Genomic DNA, 17,522 nt, shown 5'->3' on the forward strand with positions numbered 1-17,522 from the left:
CATAGTGACTGACAAATGATAGGCCTAGTAGGCCTATACGCTAAATGAATAGCTGTATTGCTTTATTTCACAAAATAACTAATAATGTGATGGGGAGATTGTTAATATAATAATGACAATATAGTAATATAATAATTATAGGCCTATAACATGATAACAATGGAGACGTTTTCTATGAATGTAACTTCCTATTCCAAATAAGGACTAAAGAAGTAGTACTCTGACCTGGCTCTCGAAGTGCGTAGTGATACAGTAATCGTATTGGTAAAGTGAAGTGGCCTTTATATCCACTTCGTTACATTTTTTCCTACCGGCATTTTCCGTAGCCATTTTCTCACAAGGGAAGAAGTGGTTTCGGAAATACTCTTGAAATTTTGTTTGTATTTTAATTTAATTTAAAATGCCTGGATATTCTGACAGAGACCGTGGTAGAGATAGGGGGTAAGTGGACACTTCTCGATGAAATTAATTGTAAAGCCTAATCTGGCGACACATCTTGCTGGCTATCTTGATTAGCACGGAGGCAGCCAGCGTTAGCCGAAGACGACCCCATTTTGAAACGATAACGCTGCGGTATTTGAGAATTTAAGCATTGTGATCTGTAGGAGTACTTTTACTTCATTTTCCATTTTGTTTGGTACTTCATATAATTGTCAACACAAGGTACCTCGGTGAGTCATCATCGGAAAGGAAATTCATGTCTGCAGGCTAACGTAATGCCGCTGTCGCTAGGTCAACCACTTGCTATTACTGCTAGCGGCGTCGTACATCTGAAGATGCATGATCTCATGGTGGCGAAATATGTAGCGAGATGTACAGCTAACGACATGGGGGTTTATAACCTTTTGTTTCGGTTAGGTTTTATTTGGTCCTGGCTGGTAAGCCACTAAATTCAATGGTTTTGAGGTCACCATGTGGCAAAAATGGATGGTATTTCAAAATGCCGGCTGCTTCTGTCTCCTTTGTTCCTCTACTGGCCAGAATGAAAATGGCAGGAAATGTGACGCAGAATAAAATGCAGTTCCCTTCCACCGTCGGCCACGTTTAAGTAGTTTTCTAAATTGCTGGTTCTTCGTTTTTTGAAAGCGATACTGTAGTCGTCCTTGCCTCTCTTTGTTTTTATGAACTGGGTAGAGTGCATCTGGGGTCAACACGTGGGTGGTAGGTGGTTCATGTGTTTGCATATGTTTTCAATTCTTCCCCTTTCAACACAGTTATGGCGGTGGTCCTCCCCGCTTCGGTGGCAGCCGAAATGGGCCGCCCCAGGGCGGCAAGTTCGGCAACCCCGGCGAGAGGCTGCGCAAGAAGCACTGGAACTTGGATGAGCTCCCAAAGTTCGAGAAGAACTTCTACAAAGAGCACCCTGACTTGACAAGGCGATCGCCGGTGAGCTTGATTCGTGTTCATATGGAATTTATGTCCAGTGGTATTCCAAAAACATGGCAAAGTGATACATCTGGATAAGTTGTTGTAATAGCAATATGATTTGCACAGCACATTATCATGCACAACTGACCCGGTCTTTTTTGGGGGGGGGACCTACCCCAAAAAAACTGACCAACTCACTCCACTGACTGACTTGTAGACAATCAGACGAGTTTTAGTTCAGTTCTAAACCTCACTGGGAGCTAGTGCTGAAGTGATGGGATCCCTTTTTTCTTTTGGTTTGGTTAGAAGTAAGTTAGTAGATCATGGCATGAGCGATTAGTTTAGTAAATGAGGACCACATGCTCTTCTGTTTGCTGGATTCAAACTACCGCTATCTAAACCCAACCAGGTTTTCATCTGAACCACCACCTTGGGAAAACCTCCCCTGGTGTTGTAGAGAACATGTCAATCAAGTCAAGTTGGCTTTTATTGTCAGTTTCTTCGTATGCACAGGTCATATATACCATGGCAGGACATAGACATACACAGGACTGACATTTACAGACTGACATCAAAGTGCAAGACAGGACAAGTAACAGTGATGGACCAATAAAAAATAAGCTTGTCGCAACTTTAAAGATTCTAATATCTGTACGCAGGGTTCCCAGTGGTCATGGAATACCATGGAAATTTCACAGAGGTTTTTCCAGTCATGGCATTCTGAGGTTTCAATGTTTGCAATGTTGTCTCCTGTTCACAGCAAGAAGTGGAGATGTACAGGAGGAGCAAAGAGGTGACGGTGAAGGGCCGAGACTGTCCCAAACCCATCATCAAATTCCACGAAGCCAGTTTTCCCAGTAAGTGTCCAAAATGGTGTCGTTGCTGCGCTCAAGTTTATATGCCAGTCACTCACTCTTTCGTTGTAGCACATACAATAGAAAGCCCGGCTTTCACACTGTGTATGAAAACGATACATTGTAGGCCCAGTAGACCCTTAAACAAAAGTAAACTGTTCATAACCGACCACATCCAGAATGCCCCTTCACTGGCCATGTTTAAACATCTTAAGACGCATCTCTTCCTGGAGGCTTATGGCTGCTAGTTCCACAAGCACTTTCACTTGCACTCACTCACACACTCATGCACTGACGCGTGCACACGTATGCACACTTTCCTAGTAGGGATGGCGGAAATTGAAAAAACTCTAAACCGGTTACTGAGAATCATTAACCGGTGGTTAAATGGTAATCTTAAATTTTAAAACGTTCGCGTACCTGAATTGCACAGCATTGATTTTTTTTCTTTTTCTTTTTCACATAAGACTTTTTTTTTGCTATGCAGACAGGACCTGCCATGTCCAGCCATTGTTGCCAGATGGAAAATGCTGAATTATCGTACTAAAATCTCAAAATTATCGTTTTTTGGGAGGAAATTATTATATAATTATTCATATTATTACAACCGGTTAACTGATGGCAGAAAATTTTAACCGGTTAAAGTTGATCCGGTCGATTATCGGTTAACCGGTTACCGGTTAACATCCCTATTCCCTACACCATACCTTGTTAAGCGATCATGGGTGTTTTGAAAGGCGAAAGTGTTATCATTGTTATTATTATTAATAATAATAATAATACCACTTTGCAGAGACGTGGGTTCTGATGCTGATGTGTCTTGTATTTGTGTGTTTGTTATTAGACTATGTCATGGACGTGATCAGTAAGATGACGTGGACGGAGCCCACCCCCATTCAGGCCCAGGGCTGGCCTCTGGCGCTGAGTGGGAAGGACATGGTCGGCATCGCCCAGACCGGCTCCGGCAAAACACTGGCTGTAAGTCATCACAGGCACTTAATGCATTGCAGTGCACTACACACCAGATGCTTTTATCTAAAGTGGTTCATTGGCGGGAATCAAAGTGGGCCCTGTTGTCGTCTTTCAACTCTTTCGATTTACGCGTGTTAGCAAGTCAGGGTTCTGATTTGCGTCTGTCTTGTGTTACAGTATTTGCTGCCCGCTATCGTCCACATCAACCACCAGCCGTTCCTGGAGCACGGCGACGGACCCATTGTGAGTGTTTCCATATTTTTCTGCATGTCCACACACCTTGTCAATAACTTTAGCCCTCAGTCCTCACATGAAGTCAGTGTCTCCTTGTAGGAAGTATTTTTGTCGGTCCTCACTGTGCAACACATAATGATTGAAATTGTGCATCAAATCTGCGATTTTAACTACTCCATGTGCACATAATATGAGCATCTAACGCCCATGGCATTTTACTGATGTGTGGTGTCTCCCTGCCACTTTCTGTTTTGGGACAGAGAAGGGGAACCGTTTCACCAGACACTTAATGTGCACCTTCTGCATGAATCATGTTAAATCGTGCATGCATGCATTGTACACACACACGCCACACTGTTGGCAAATAATGATTTTGTTGTATGCTCGAGGACACTTGACTTGGGTGTTGACTTGAGGTTTTACGAAATGTGCAATTTAACCGAAAACATCCACCATCATGCACACACACCTGCAGAACACATTATGATGATTGTCTGCTCATCAGTGTTTATCTCTGCTCATCAGTTCTCTCTCTCTCGTTCTCTCTCGTTCTCTCTCTCTCTCTCTCTCTCTCTCTCTCTCTCTCTCTCTCTCTCTCTCTCTCTCGTTCTCTCTCGTTCTCTCTCTCTCTCTCTCTCTCTCTCTCTCTCTCTGTGTCTGTCTGTCTGATCAAATGTCTATCTCTGTTTGGTTTGGTTTATTTATGGATATAGGAAGACAAAGGGTATCCAAGGGAATGCATGTAAAAGCGTAGAAACACTTATTTCCAACATGGTCCCCCTATGCTCATCAGTTCTCTCCCTCTCTCTCTCTCCCCAGTGTCTGGTGTTGGCTCCGACCCGAGAGCTGGCTCAGCAGGTGCAGCAGGTGGCCGCCGAGTATGGCCGCGCCTCGCGCCTCAAGTCCACCTGCATCTACGGCGGAGCACCCAAAGGACCACAGATACGCGACCTGGAGAGAGGTAAGGGGGGAGAGAGAGAGGGGCCTTCTGGGTTTTTACGTTTCGTTTCACCCATTTGCCCATCAGATCGCAGTGATGGCACCATGGACTTTGTTAGTTCAAATGATGTTGGTGTGATGCTTACAGGGTAGCTGCGGGGTCTTAAAAGTCTAAAAAAAAAAAATAAGCAGCTTAACTCGCTCAGTTATTTGAATACAATACAACCTGTGTTTATATAATGCAATATCACAACTAAAGTTGTCTCAAAGCGCTTTCGAAATACACATACCGTATTTTCGGGACTAAAAGACGCACTGGGTTAAAAGACGCACCACCAAGGACCGTGACTTTTTTCACACACAAGACGCACTGCACCATAGGACGCACTTCATAACTAACTTCATAATTTCATAACTAATGCTGTTGTTGTTAAGAATGCACAAAAAATAACATGCGTGGCCGAATACACGCAATATCAAACGTTGCCGAATATCACAACCTAGCGTTTTCGAGCAGTTTCTTAAAGTATGAAATGAAGCCATCACTGAATTTTACGCATGTTCTTTCAAAGAAAACAAATATTTAAGCACATTTAATGTAGGCTATTCAGCAACAGATTCATAGAACATTGAAAAAGAATCGCCTGGTACTTCAGGAGTCGCGACCCTCATCTCTCCTCGAGATCTGCTCCGCGTCTCTCTCTCCCTCCCCTCCCTCCCACACACACACACGCAGGCACAGCGTCGGCCCTTTTCTAACAGGAGTAGCCTACTTTTCAGTGCAATCCTGGCTGGAAAAAATATTGTTGCTCATTCATCCATGATGAAGACGTTTAGGCAATCATGAAATAGTGGTAGTGTTGTCGCACAGTAGCAAACATCTTTCTCTGACGTGACGATGCATTTTCGCGGAACTTCTCAACTCCGCTTTCATAAACCTACCCGACGGTTGTTGTCTGATCTTTTTTCAATGTTCGCTAATGTTTGTAATTTAGCTATAGGGTCTGTGCTTAGACTCGGTAGCTTTCTGATAAGAATCACTATTGTGCCGATCGCAAAGGATGTTGAAGTGTGGAGTCTTGCAACTTGTTTCAGTCAAGGACACTGAAATACCAGTCAACGGCCCTTCCACGCTTCTCACATGCTTTACTGCACGTCTTGCGAATGCATGCAACCATGCACACAACCATGTCAACGAGAGCGCGTATGCCATCATAACTCTGCATCGAGCAAATAATATGCAACAGCTTGCAATGCGCGCACGAGAGAGAGAGAGAGAGAGAGACGTCATTCTTAACAGGTGCCATTGTAACCTGGCTACTGTACACAGTCTATCCCGCGACACTCTTGAGGTATACCCACACGTATTTTTTCATCACGTGCAGACCTGATTCGCCCCCAAGAGTCTCGCGGTCATGATTTTTTTTTACACATTGGACGCACTGGCTTATAAGACGCTCTGGCAGTTTTTCACAATATTTTATGATTTTATATGCGTCTTATGGTCCGAAAAATACGGTACACGCATATAAACTTTCCCCCATTGGCCCCTCCCTGGTTGCATCCTAAACTTTGTGGAATGACTCCTAGCTGCTAAGTCCCCCAGCAGGGCGTCTGCCCATGGGTCTCCTTCTGCCCATGGGTCTCCTTCTGCCCATGGGTCTCCTTCTGCTTAACCCTCTGAGGTCTAAGGCTTTTCAGAGGCTTTTAGGCTGCTTGCACCACCCTAACATTTTCAGGTATTTTAATTTCATATTTGGGACCTGGAAGGTCTGAGGTTTCTAATGGTGTGACTTATATGTTTCAATGACAAAAACTCACAGAGTTACAGATTTGTTTGTGGAGACACATTGCCCTCTGAAGGGCACTCGGACCTCAGAGGGTTAATGATGTCTGCAAAGGCTTCTCAGGGAACATGCTAAGTTTTTGTTTTTGTTTCCTTCTCAGGTGTGGAGATCTGTATAGCCACCCCGGGGCGCCTGATCGATTTCCTGGAGGTGGGCAAGACCAACCTGCGGCGCTGCACCTACCTGGTGCTGGACGAGGCCGACCGCATGCTGGACATGGGCTTCGAACCGCAGATCCGCAAGATAGTGGACCAGATCAGGGTACGTAGTAGTCGACCGCATGCTGGACATGGGCTTCGAACCGCAGATCCGCAAGATAGTGGACCAGATCAGGGTACGTAGTAGTCGACCGCATGCTGGACATGGGCTTCGAACCGCAGATCCGCAAGATAGTGGACCAGATCAGGGTACGTAGTAGTCGACCGCATGCTGGACATGGGCTTCGAACCGCAGATCCGCAAGATAGTGGACCAGATCAGGGTACGTAGTCTAGATTGTGGACCAGATCAGGGTACGTAGTCTAGATAGTGGACCAGATCAGGGTACGTAGTCTAGATTGTGGACCAGATCAGGGTACGTAGTCTAGATAGTGGACCAGATCAGGGTACGTAGTAGTCAAACACACCCTGCCCTTATTGTGGACCAGATCAGGGTACGTAGTCAAAAAAAATGTAGTGAAACGTAGTCACTGGTTTAACCATTAGAAGACCTTATAACAGGCCCTACTGTGCCTCTAACGGTAGGGAAACTAGTCTCCTATTCACCCAGTCGGCTCCTCTGGCCCGCCCATTAAACTGCATTGTTTTCCCCTACGAATGCTCCACCCGTGGTGGTTCGGTGCCCGTCACTGCCAGTCATTTGGCATATTGATTACCCAACCTGAGGGAAAACAAGCAATTTCTTGGGCGGACCCAGAGTTGCCAACTGGGTCTGTCATTTGTATTGGAACTAATGTCTCAAGGACATGTGTCCACCAAAAGTCTGAACACGTGGCATCAAGTGTCCTCGTCATCGAGACTAGAGTCACATCCTGACACACACTGTTGTTTTGGTGTGCTAGAGTACTCGTAGAGAAATTGTCTTTGCTAATTCATTGGTCGCCGCTCGTTCAGTTGCCCGGCCAATCACCCGCTCAGAAACATATTTGCTTTTCACGTTTGCTAATGGGATCGCCGGCAATCTGACTCCCTATCTGCTGGGTGTGAAACTGCCTGAAGGCGCTAATCATGGGCAGTCATGGCTAAGTGGTTAGGGCGTCAGACTTGTAGCCCAAAGGTTGCCGGTTCGACTCCTGACCCGCCAGGTTGGTGGCGGGGGGAGTAATCAACCAGTTCTCTCCCCCATCCTCCTCCATGACTGAGGTACCCTGAGCATGGTACCGTCCTGCCGCGCTGCTCCCTTGGGGCGCCATTGGGGGCTGCCCCCTTGCACAGGGGAGGCATGAATGCAATTTTGTTGTGTGCAGTAGGCCTGGGCGATATGGACAAAAATGTATATCACGATATGGATTATTTTATATCACGATAGCGATATGTATCACGATATAGCCTTAAAAAAAAACAAAAAAAAACATAGTCAACCAGTTTGACGGACAGGGTCGAAAAAAATCTTTCATCGCCTGTTTTCACCAGTCATCTCGTTTCCCAATGTGAGAGTCCCACGAACCAAGAACACCACAGATGCGCAAATTGCGGCCATAAACAGCAAGGTTCACGTTAGCCAACTGTGGCCGGACATTGGCATGAATGACAAAATGTCTGACAAAAAATGACTGTAATTAGTCAGTAAATTATATTAGCGCATTTTAAATAGGCCTACTTAATGTTACAAAATTCCAGTAGGCCTAATATGAAACTGAACAAAGCTGAAAATATTTGTGAATTAGCCTATGTAAGAACTTGTTATAAACAGCACGCAATAGCCTATTGCTTGCTCTCGTCCCCACCAGCGTTGTCCCCAACCACGTTATGCTTCCCAATAATCACTTGACTCACGCTGGTTGCTGTCGAGGAACAATTCTGTTTGTTGTATTTTTACCAATATATCAGTGAACACAACAAAGGGCATTGCATTTGCAAAACCGTTTCATGCCCAGAAGTAAAACCTAACTGTTTGGGACTCAATGGCATGCGCAGCATCATAGCATCGAGTCACTTTAACTTTTAGCCTACCTCTGCTGAAAAATGGTGGTGGATTTCCAAGTAGGCTACAGAGGGTCAAGTTAAACATTTCAGAGAATGATGTGCTCACGAGAAGTCCCAGTGAAAGTGCACGAAGGGCTTTATAACCGTTTTCATCACCGGCCAAAATGTGTAGCCCATAGTGCGTCGTACGGAACGTGTCAATTCCATTACTTTCGAGATCCATTGCAAAGCAGAGGTTGTGTAGGAGAGATGCGCTTCACAGAAGCGCAAGGGGGAGGGGGGCTTGGGGGGGGGAAGTCTCGTGCTCAGAATCTAGAAAACAGCGCAGGTAGGAATGCCAAACTTCACCGCAGCATCTAGTTGGCTCATTTTTGGTAAGTTGTCCAACGCCTTTTTCCAGCCATGATTCGCACGCTTGCTGCCCGGTGCTCGTCACGTTAGCTGGCAAGGCAGTGGCAAAGACTCTTTTCCGGGTACTGCACTCTAGGGGGCGCCAACCGAGGAGTGACTGCAGACTCAAAGTTTGAGTCAAACAGACTGAATAGGCTGCGTGCGCTCTCTCGACAGCATACGACCAGAAATAAATCATGGGAGTAAAACAATAAAATAGCCTAGTTTGGCCCACAAGTAGTTTTAAAATTATTTTTTTGCACATGTTTCCAATCATAAAATGGCTATATTATGAGGTGAAATTATATTAAAATGTGTATTAGCTGTAATAATGAAAATATTTTTTTATCACGATATAAACGATAGAGGAGAAAGGTCACGATAGACACGTTTCTCTCGTCCTCACGATATGTCTCGTCATATCGCCCAGCCCTAGTGTGCAGTGTTCATTTGTGTGCTGTGTCACAATGACAATGGGAGTTGGAGTTTCCCAGGTGGGCTTTCACTAATGTCCCAGCTGGTTTACATACAGCCTCCCCTCTCACTAGTCGACCCATGCCTGCAGTTCACCTAGGGAGCGCTGTCGAGAGAGCGCAGGTCATACATTCTGAATGGAGCCTGCACTCCTTGGTTGGCGCCCCAAGAGTACAGTACCACCAGGAAAAGTGGCAAATGGTGTGTCTCGTCGTAATACCCTTAGCACCTCTCTGCTAATGTCCACGTATTTTTCTCTGTTTTTTTAATGGTATACCGCCCAGCCCTAGTTTGCAGTGTTCACTTGTGTGCTGTGTCACAATGACAATGGGAGTTAGGAGTTTCCCAGGTGGGCTTTCACTAATGTCCACGTGTTGTTCTTCTCTGTCTGTCCACCAGCCGGACCGCCAGACGCTGATGTGGAGCGCCACCTGGCCCAAGGAGGTGCGTCAGCTGGCCGAGGACTTCCTGAAGGAGTATGTGCAGATCAACGTGGGAGCTCTGCAGCTCAGCGCCAACCACAACATCCTGCAGATCGTGGACGTCTGCAACGACGGCGAGAAGGATGACAAGTGAGTGCAGGGTTCCCACTGGTGCTTGAAATCCTTGAAAATGCTTGAATGTTTGGTGAAGTGCTTGAAAATGCTTGGAATTTGCATCAAGTCAAACCCAGTAAGCCAAATAATAGAAATGGATTGTTCAGGTACATCACAAATCTGAGGGAGTGAGACGTCAGATGGAATTTGCCATTCGACACCCTAAAATTGATTAGAATGCAGGAAATTCCATTTTTAAAACACAACATTTTCTGGAGGAGGACCCCCCACACCCCCTTCCCGCGTCCGATTTAAAGGTGCTGGAAAACAGACAATTTGGTGCTTGAAAAGTGCTTGAATTTGTTCATGAAAAAGGTGTGGGAACCCTGTGAGTGGTTCTGTCTGTCGGGTGCACTGCCGCCAGCACCTCTGAAGCGCATGCTGTAGTTGTCTAGCCAGGCCGTGCCCTCCTAGTGACTCAACACCTTCAGTGTTGCTACTAGTGGGGTCAAGAGCAATGCAAGTACTTTCTGAGCTCCCGAAAAATCGTGAAGCAAACAACCATTAGCAAACCAAGGGAGGTGGGTCTACCATACCGTTTGGGAAATGTTATTTGTCATGATCTTGGTCAGACCAAGTCTCAAAGAGATTTGAAAGTTGATGGTCAGACTAGTAGTTGCCCAGGTTGCTGCATTTGTGATGTGGTTCTCTGGCAAGATACAACGATGAGTGCTTTTACTACAGCGTGCCCATGTGGTGTTTTTTTGTTGTTGTTATTGTTTATATTTTAAATGGATTGTACATTTCAGTCAGTTTGTCGGACGCTATACAGCACATTTTATTTCTTAATTTTTTTTGCTTCATGCATGAATTCCGCCTGGTGGCGCCAGTTCCGAAGCACATGCTTTTGTTGCCCTGACGATGTGATGTGAAATGCTGCATGCGTTCGTCAGCACGTGGTTGGTTCTCAGTCAGGTCGGATACACAACGAATGCTTTGTCTTGTTCCCTGTGGCAGGCTGCTGACTCTTGTCTTTTCTCTTCCCTGTGGCAGACTGCTGAGGCTCCTGGAGGAGATCATGAGCGAGAAGGAGAACAAGACCATCATCTTTGTGGAGACCAAGAGGCGCTGTGACGAGCTGACCAGGAGGATGAGGCGAGACGGGTAAGGCAGTGCCACCGGCACCACTCAACAGAGACACTGCTGTGCTCGAATTTGCTGTGTATGAATGAAATGTTTGACCTTTTTAGTCTGTGTCTCCTGTGTCCCCATATTGTCTTCACCTTTGGCACAGCCGTGCGTGCGTGTGCGTGCGTGCGTGCGTGTGTGTGTGCGCGTGTGTGTGTGCGCGTGTGTGTGTGCGCGTGTGTGTGTGCGCGTGTGTGTGTGCGCGTGTGTGTGTGCGCGTGTGTGTGCGCGTGTGTGTGCGCGTGTGTGTGTGCGTGTGTGTGTGCGTGCGTGCGTGCGTGCGTGCGTGCGTGTGTGTGTGTGTGCGGAGATGGGTAAGGCAGTGCCACCGGCCCCACTCAACAGAGACGCTGCTGTGCTCGAATTTTGTGTGTATGAATGAAACACTCTGGAGGCTTTAACAGTCCTGAATTGTCCCTTTCAGTTGGCCAGCGATGGGCATTCATGGCGACAAGAGCCAGCAGGAGAGAGACTGGGTGCTTAACGGTAAGACCAGAGATATTCTATAGAGATATGCCAACATAATAGGTTTCTCTCTCTCTACTCTCTCTGGTAAGACCTTTATTAACGAATGAAAGGAGAGCGGGTTTAATGTAGACCTGGGTTTGGTGGGAAAGTCTTAAACTGTGAAGGATCATGGGTTTTATATTTTAAAAAAATTAGCTGTTTGTTTCCAGAATTTATACTGCCCATTCACAGATTTGCTCTTCATCTTTTTTTCTGACTCTTTGGTCAGACAGATAAATATTAGTGCATCACTTGGTTTATATTCATGAAAAGATCACATTTGTGAATGGGTAGTAGCATACATTCTGTAAATATAAATGACTGAAGTTGCATGCTTTACTTGAAGATATTTTAATTTAATTGTTTTTGTCACTAAGGACAAGGGTTTTGTTTTTGTTTTGTCTTTTCTTCTGGCCTTTAGAATTCAAGTTTGGCAAGGCCTGCATCCTCATCGCCACAGACGTTGCCTCGCGCGGTCTAGGTCAGTATGTCTGCAATCAGCTGTTCTCCTCTTTCTTCCACACTTTGTGTCGTCCTCTTCACAAAAGACAACAAAAATCCCCATCGTCAAACCACCGTAGCTACACACAACCACAACAAAAAATGTTTTCACTACTACTATTAAAGAAAGTGTTCTTGGCTTTCTTTAACTTTCTCTATGCTATTTTCTGAGTTTTTTTCTCACCTAAAGGTGCAGTCTTTGTGCGGCAGGGCCTAGGCATGACAACTACCCATGTCTGCAGAGGGGGATGGAGGACTATTGGAAGTTGAAGTTTGAAGTTGAAGTGACTGGCTGCCACCCAGTCGCTTAGAGAGGTGACAAAAAACCCAACCGGTAGTCCCGAGCTCATGCTCCTGTGTGCCAGTAACCAACTCAGTCCCCAAAGGCAGTGGTGGCTAATGCCTTGATGAAGATGATGATGATGAATTATTAACCTGTTCTCTTTCCATGGATCTCCTTTATATTATATTATCTAGATATTTTTGGTTATATCTTTAGATACTGTTTTCATCCAGCTATTGTTTTAAAACCTTCACCACAACTCGGCTTCATTGCTGCGGTTGCCATTCATTTTTTTATTTAGTTGCCTTGCATGCAGTTTTTGGTCGAGCAACTGTGTTATGGCAAATGGTTTGTCTCGTTAAGATCTGGAAGCGATTGATAAACACGCGTGCGCGGAGCTTTTGTCTAAAGCATGGGTGTTTGCAAAAACATGTAAGGCTTTTAACGTTTTGATTTGACTTTTTTGGTTCCTTTTCTTTATTATAACAATAGTGCTGGTGTTGGAAAATGGAGAGAGCAAGTTTACAACTTTTTGGTATTTGGCAGTCATCTCATTTGCAATTGGTGACAAACTGGCACATGTGTAAAAGGGGCTCTGGATGAGAAAAACCTCTAAGATACAGGAGAGGGTGTTCATAAACCACCACCAACAAAAACAAGACAAACAGCGAAAAGCTCAATCAGAGAAAGACAGAAAGAAAATTTCCAAGCTTGAAGTTCCTCCCTCACCTGTGTGTATTTTTTTTTGTTAAAAAGTCATGTCGAGACCTGCCAGCGAGAGACATTTTCTCAAGTGAACACTTGGCTTCTGGGAAAAATCTTGCCTAGACGAGACTGGACAAGGAGGGGGGAGAGTCAGATTTAACGAGGTGAAGGGGGGGTAGCCGATTTATGTTTTTTACGTCAAGCTTTTTCGTCTTCAAGCTTTCTTTAGTTCTGTGTTTTTATTTGTTCTCCGTGTCGGCACAGAGCTCCCCCCTGCTCGTAATAATTCTAGCCTAGCCTAGCTTCTGGTCTGTTGAGTCTGGGCATAGCCTAGCCTAGCCTAGCTTAGCTTAGCATCTGGTCTGTTGGGTCTGGGCATAGCCTAGCCTAGCCTAGCTTAGCATCTGGTCTGTTGGGTCTGGGCAAGAGATAGCAGTGTGGCCCTTATTAGCCTGCCCCTGATGAGTGTGCTGTGGAAGGAAAGACTTTTTTAGAGCATAAACGACAATAGCAAACAAACAAACAAAACGGGGACCTTCAGATGGCAAAAACAATCCAAATCTCAGCTGAAGCGTTCTGCCTCTTCTTCTCGGCACATGAGGAGGCTACACAGTGCGCATAGCGGCCCTACTGCTGCGTAGAAGTACCCGGATGTCACTTGACAAATTTGTGAGGGGGAAAAAGTGTGGCTGCGTTGGGAAAGGACTAGTGAATGCATACTCCTTAAAACCTGGTAAGGCTTTTCGAACTTAGTTTATTTGTAATTTTTAAAAAATATATTTTTTTCTTTTATTTATTTATTCAGTGTTCTTTAATTTTGCTGTGTTTCTAGTATTAGTGTCGATTTTACGTTTTTCGTTTCTTTTTTTGGTTTTGCGTAATTTTAAAAATGGAGTGTGCATCGTTTCTCTCTTCCCACAGTAGTGCTCCCATGATGTAGTAACTTTTTACATGCCTGCTGTCTAAGTGTTGTTTCTCAGTGCTCATAGACTCTTTCTTTTCAGGTTTTGTTTTATGCCTTTTTTTTATTTATCGTCCAGTCTTTTTTCCTCCCCGTCTTGACTGTGTTCATGATCTTTGCTAACTTCTCTTTATTGTTTTTTTGGCCGTGGCTGCTGTTGTGGTGGTGGTGTGCAAACTCTCCTCCTCCGTTGCCAATTGCACACCCCACTTGTCTTTGCCACACTGCAACTGCACATTCTCTGTCTAGACGTGGAGGATGTGAAATTTGTCATCAACTATGACTACCCCAACTCCTCCGAGGATTACATCCATCGCATCGGCCGCACAGCCCGCAGCCAAAAGACGGGCACGGCCTACACCTTCTTCACGCCGGGCAACATGCGGCAGGCGGGCGACCTGGTGTCTGTCCTCCGCGAGGCCAACCAGGCCATCAACCCCAAGCTGCTGCAGATGGCCGAGGACAGAGGAGGTGAGACACCACTAACCACTAGCCTGATTAGCATCCACTTTCAAATCACCTCCAGACTTGGTCTGACCAAGAGCATAACAATTAACGTTTTCCCAAACTGCATGGTCGACCCGCTTCCCTTGGTTTCATTCTTTAATTCATTAATTGTTAGTTGTGAGTGACTTACAATTAATTGTTCTCTTTTAACATCTACTTGCCATTTTGGCTGGTGGTGAAAAAAGCTAATTTAGAGCCCTGCTTAGGAAGTTTGTCCACCAAAAGTCTGAACACGTGGCATCAAGTGTCCATGTCATCGAGACTAGAGTCACATCCTGACACACGCACTGTTGTTTTGGTGTGCTAGAGTACTCGTAGAGGAAACTGTCTTTGCTAATTCATTGGCCGCTGCTCGTTCAGTTGCCCGGCCAATCACCCGCTCAGAAACATATTTGCTTTTCCACGTTTGCCACCTTTTACCTCTGTTCTGGTTCCTGCATGGCAGCTGTAATCGACCAGTGCTTTTCATGCGTCTTAAGTATTGCTCTTATTAATGCAAGACTGGTGCGTCTGTGCATATATCTAGTGCATATGAGCCAAAAGCTTGTGTTTCCGCGGTGCGTTCTAAGTGTTTCTTTGTGTGTGTGTGTGTGTGTGTGTGGCAGGTCGTTCCCGAGGAGGCCGCGGCGGCTACAAGGACGACCGTCGCGATAGGTATTCCGGGGGGAGGCGGGATTTTGGGAACTTCAGGGACAGGGATAGCGATCGGGGCTACGGTAGCGGACCAAAGAGCCAGAACGGCGGCGGAGGTGGTGGCTATGGCGGGGGCGGCCACGGTCACCACGGCAACAGCGGCGGCGGCGGTAACTACAGTAACGGCTACAGCAACAACGGACAGGGCAACAGCTACGGTGGCGGCGCTGGGCCCGGGAACCCCGTGCCCCCCTTTCAGAACCAGAACTACCAGGCCCAGCCGCCACCGCCGCCACCCTTCGGCGGGAACCAGGCCGGCGGCCAGAACGGCATGAGCCACCCGCCGTTCCCGCCGTTCAATCCCCAGGGGGCGCCCCCCCAGCAGCCACCACAGCCCATGGTGCCCTACCCCATGCCCCCCGCGTTCCCTCAGTAAACTCAAAACACACACACACACACACACACACACTACACACATTACACACATTACACAACACACACACGCACTATATATACACACACATATTACACATTCACACACATATTACACATTCACACACACACACACTATATATACACACATATTACACATTCACTATGTACACACAGTTGTGCGCACAAAACCCTTGAAATCGTTCTTTTTTGTGTTTAAAAGAAGAGAAGTTCTTATTTACTATATACTTCGTACAATTTGTTTTTTGTTTTGTTTTTTGCCTCCAGCAGGGTTGACGCTTTTTTTCTTCTCCATCTCTCTTTTCAACAGTCTGAGTATCTATAAAAAGTCCAAGTGATCTCTCGTGCAACCACTGCACAATTTTACCAGTTTATTTTTTATTTTTATTATTTGTTACATTCCTCGATAATTTATTTTTATTAGATAATGCACATTTTCATGATTTAGTGTATGTTTAAAAGTGGTATGTTTAAAAATCTTGATCTGAGGGCCACATTGCTTGGGCCTTCCAATAAAAAAATAAGATGGAAAAATGACCCTGGTCTTGATTTTTACATGAATGAATGAATGAATGAATGAAGTGAAGGTATGAAGGGTAAGGGCAAGGTCATCACCTATTCGTTAAGGTGTAGGGGTACATAAATGTAGCCTGGGCGAATAGCCGACTGTTGACTCCGTCAATCAGTCTGGCAAAAGTCATGAGGAATCAGTCTCCGTGGACGATGGGAGATGGTCTGATCTTACTCTATCATTTAAATTAATTGAAGTTCCAAACTCAAATTAAAACCCATATTGTGCTTTATTAGCATGCCTGTTACGTTATAGCGTTGCAAAAGCATACAAATAACAAAACGAAAGTGTGAATATAGTTACCTTAACCAATCAGTAACTGAGCTAGCGGGTGAGTTCTACGTCACCACTCTCAACTGTTTGCTGATTGGCGAAACACTGAGAGAACCGAGCTTGAGGCTTTTGCCAGACGATGTGCGGAGCCAAAATCTTTGGGTGGAGTACAGAGGATGGCATCGCGAGGCTAACATAAATGGATATTACTTCCAAATCATTGCTCCTGCATGTTTCAATAACTTTGATATTTTAAAAACGGTCACACCATAGGCCAGGGGTCAGGAACCTATGGCTCTAGAGCAGTGTTTCCCAACCTTTTTTGTCCTGCGTACCCCCTAAGCCATTTTGTCATATGATGAGTACCCCCTCGCCCTCACTCATGTTCTGTTGCTCTATCCCAATGTGACTACACTCAATATATTTGTTATTATTACATTTCTCCGCGTACCCCCTGAGGTGTGCTCGCGTACCCCTAGTGGTACACGTACCCCTGGTTGGGAAACACTGCTCTAGAGCCACATGTGGCTCTTTTGGGAACTATATATGGCTCTTAATTATCTAGTATTGCCAACCATCCCTTGAAATATGGAATTGTCCTGTATTTCCATAAATAAAAGTACAGGTTCCATATTGAATTGAAACGGGACATGGGACGTTAAAATGTGTTAAAATGCAGGAAATTACATCTTAGAAATACAAAATTTTCGAGGGGGAGGACTCCCAGACCCTCACCATAATGATGTGACAGTTGGCAACCCTATACTTACCTGTTATCAATAAAAGCAATAACTTGACAGTACACTCTGAAGTTGTTGGGCTTAATTGAAATCCATGCTTTTGATTGTATTCAGTGTTTTTAAAATTGTATGGCTCTCGTGAAAATTTCTTTAAAAAAAATTGGCGTTTATGGCTCTCTCCACCAAAAAGGTTCCTGACCCCTGCACCATAGGGTGAGTTGCTGCTGCTGCTGCTATTCACCAGCAGGTGGAGCAATTACACGTCAAGCTAATTTTCATAGTTGGGCAAGAGGTGTAAAAATGATGACCTGTACGTCAGGGGTGGGCAACCTTTTTCATTCGAGGGGCCACTTCAACTTCCTCCAAGGGCTGTAAAAGTCCTCCAAGAGCCGCACTATGAACACACACCAGGATTTGCCGGTGTACTTTAGGCCTATATTGA

General features: G+C 45.4%; 1 protein-coding gene and 2 non-coding genes across 3 annotated transcripts; all 3 read left to right on the forward strand.

The window, feature by feature from the left end:
* Positions 1 to 305: 305 nt before the first annotated feature.
* On the forward strand, positions 306 to 16,033 carry LOC134446935 (probable ATP-dependent RNA helicase DDX5). Its single transcript, XM_063196232.1, has 13 exons — positions 306 to 441; positions 1,215 to 1,386; positions 2,129 to 2,225; positions 3,067 to 3,200; positions 3,372 to 3,437; positions 4,248 to 4,389; positions 6,315 to 6,475; positions 9,622 to 9,794; positions 10,812 to 10,922; positions 11,371 to 11,432; positions 11,875 to 11,934; positions 14,153 to 14,374; positions 15,016 to 16,033. Exons 1-13 carry the CDS (start codon positions 401 to 403, stop codon positions 15,477 to 15,479), a joined length of 1,905 nt encoding a protein of 634 aa, XP_063052302.1. The 5' UTR covers positions 306 to 400; the 3' UTR covers positions 15,480 to 16,033.
* LOC134458974 (small nucleolar RNA SNORA3/SNORA45 family) lies at positions 7,225 to 7,358 on the forward strand. Its single transcript, XR_010036724.1, has one exon. It is a non-coding gene; the product is annotated as a small nucleolar RNA SNORA3/SNORA45 family (small nucleolar RNA).
* On the forward strand, positions 14,666 to 14,802 carry LOC134458981 (small nucleolar RNA SNORA3/SNORA45 family). The gene has a single exon (XR_010036725.1). It is a non-coding gene; the product is annotated as a small nucleolar RNA SNORA3/SNORA45 family (small nucleolar RNA).
* Positions 16,034 to 17,522: the final 1,489 nt, after the last annotated feature.

The sequence above is a fragment of the Engraulis encrasicolus genome, chromosome 1 (assembly GCF_034702125.1).
Source record: "Engraulis encrasicolus isolate BLACKSEA-1 chromosome 1, IST_EnEncr_1.0, whole genome shotgun sequence".
In the NCBI taxonomy this organism is placed as follows: Eukaryota; Metazoa; Chordata; class Actinopteri; order Clupeiformes; family Engraulidae; genus Engraulis; species Engraulis encrasicolus.

Coding starts and splice junctions, on each gene's coding strand:
- LOC134446935 (XM_063196232.1), top strand. CDS start 401: ATGCCTGGATATTCTGACAGAGACCGTGGTAGAGATAGGGG. Junction 3,438..4,247: donor AGCACGGCGACGGACCCATT/GTGAGTGTTTCC, acceptor CTCTCTCCCCAG/TGTCTGGTGTTGGCTCCGAC. Junction 10,923..11,370: donor AGGAGGATGAGGCGAGACGG/GTAAGGCAGTGC, acceptor TGTCCCTTTCAG/TTGGCCAGCGATGGGCATTC.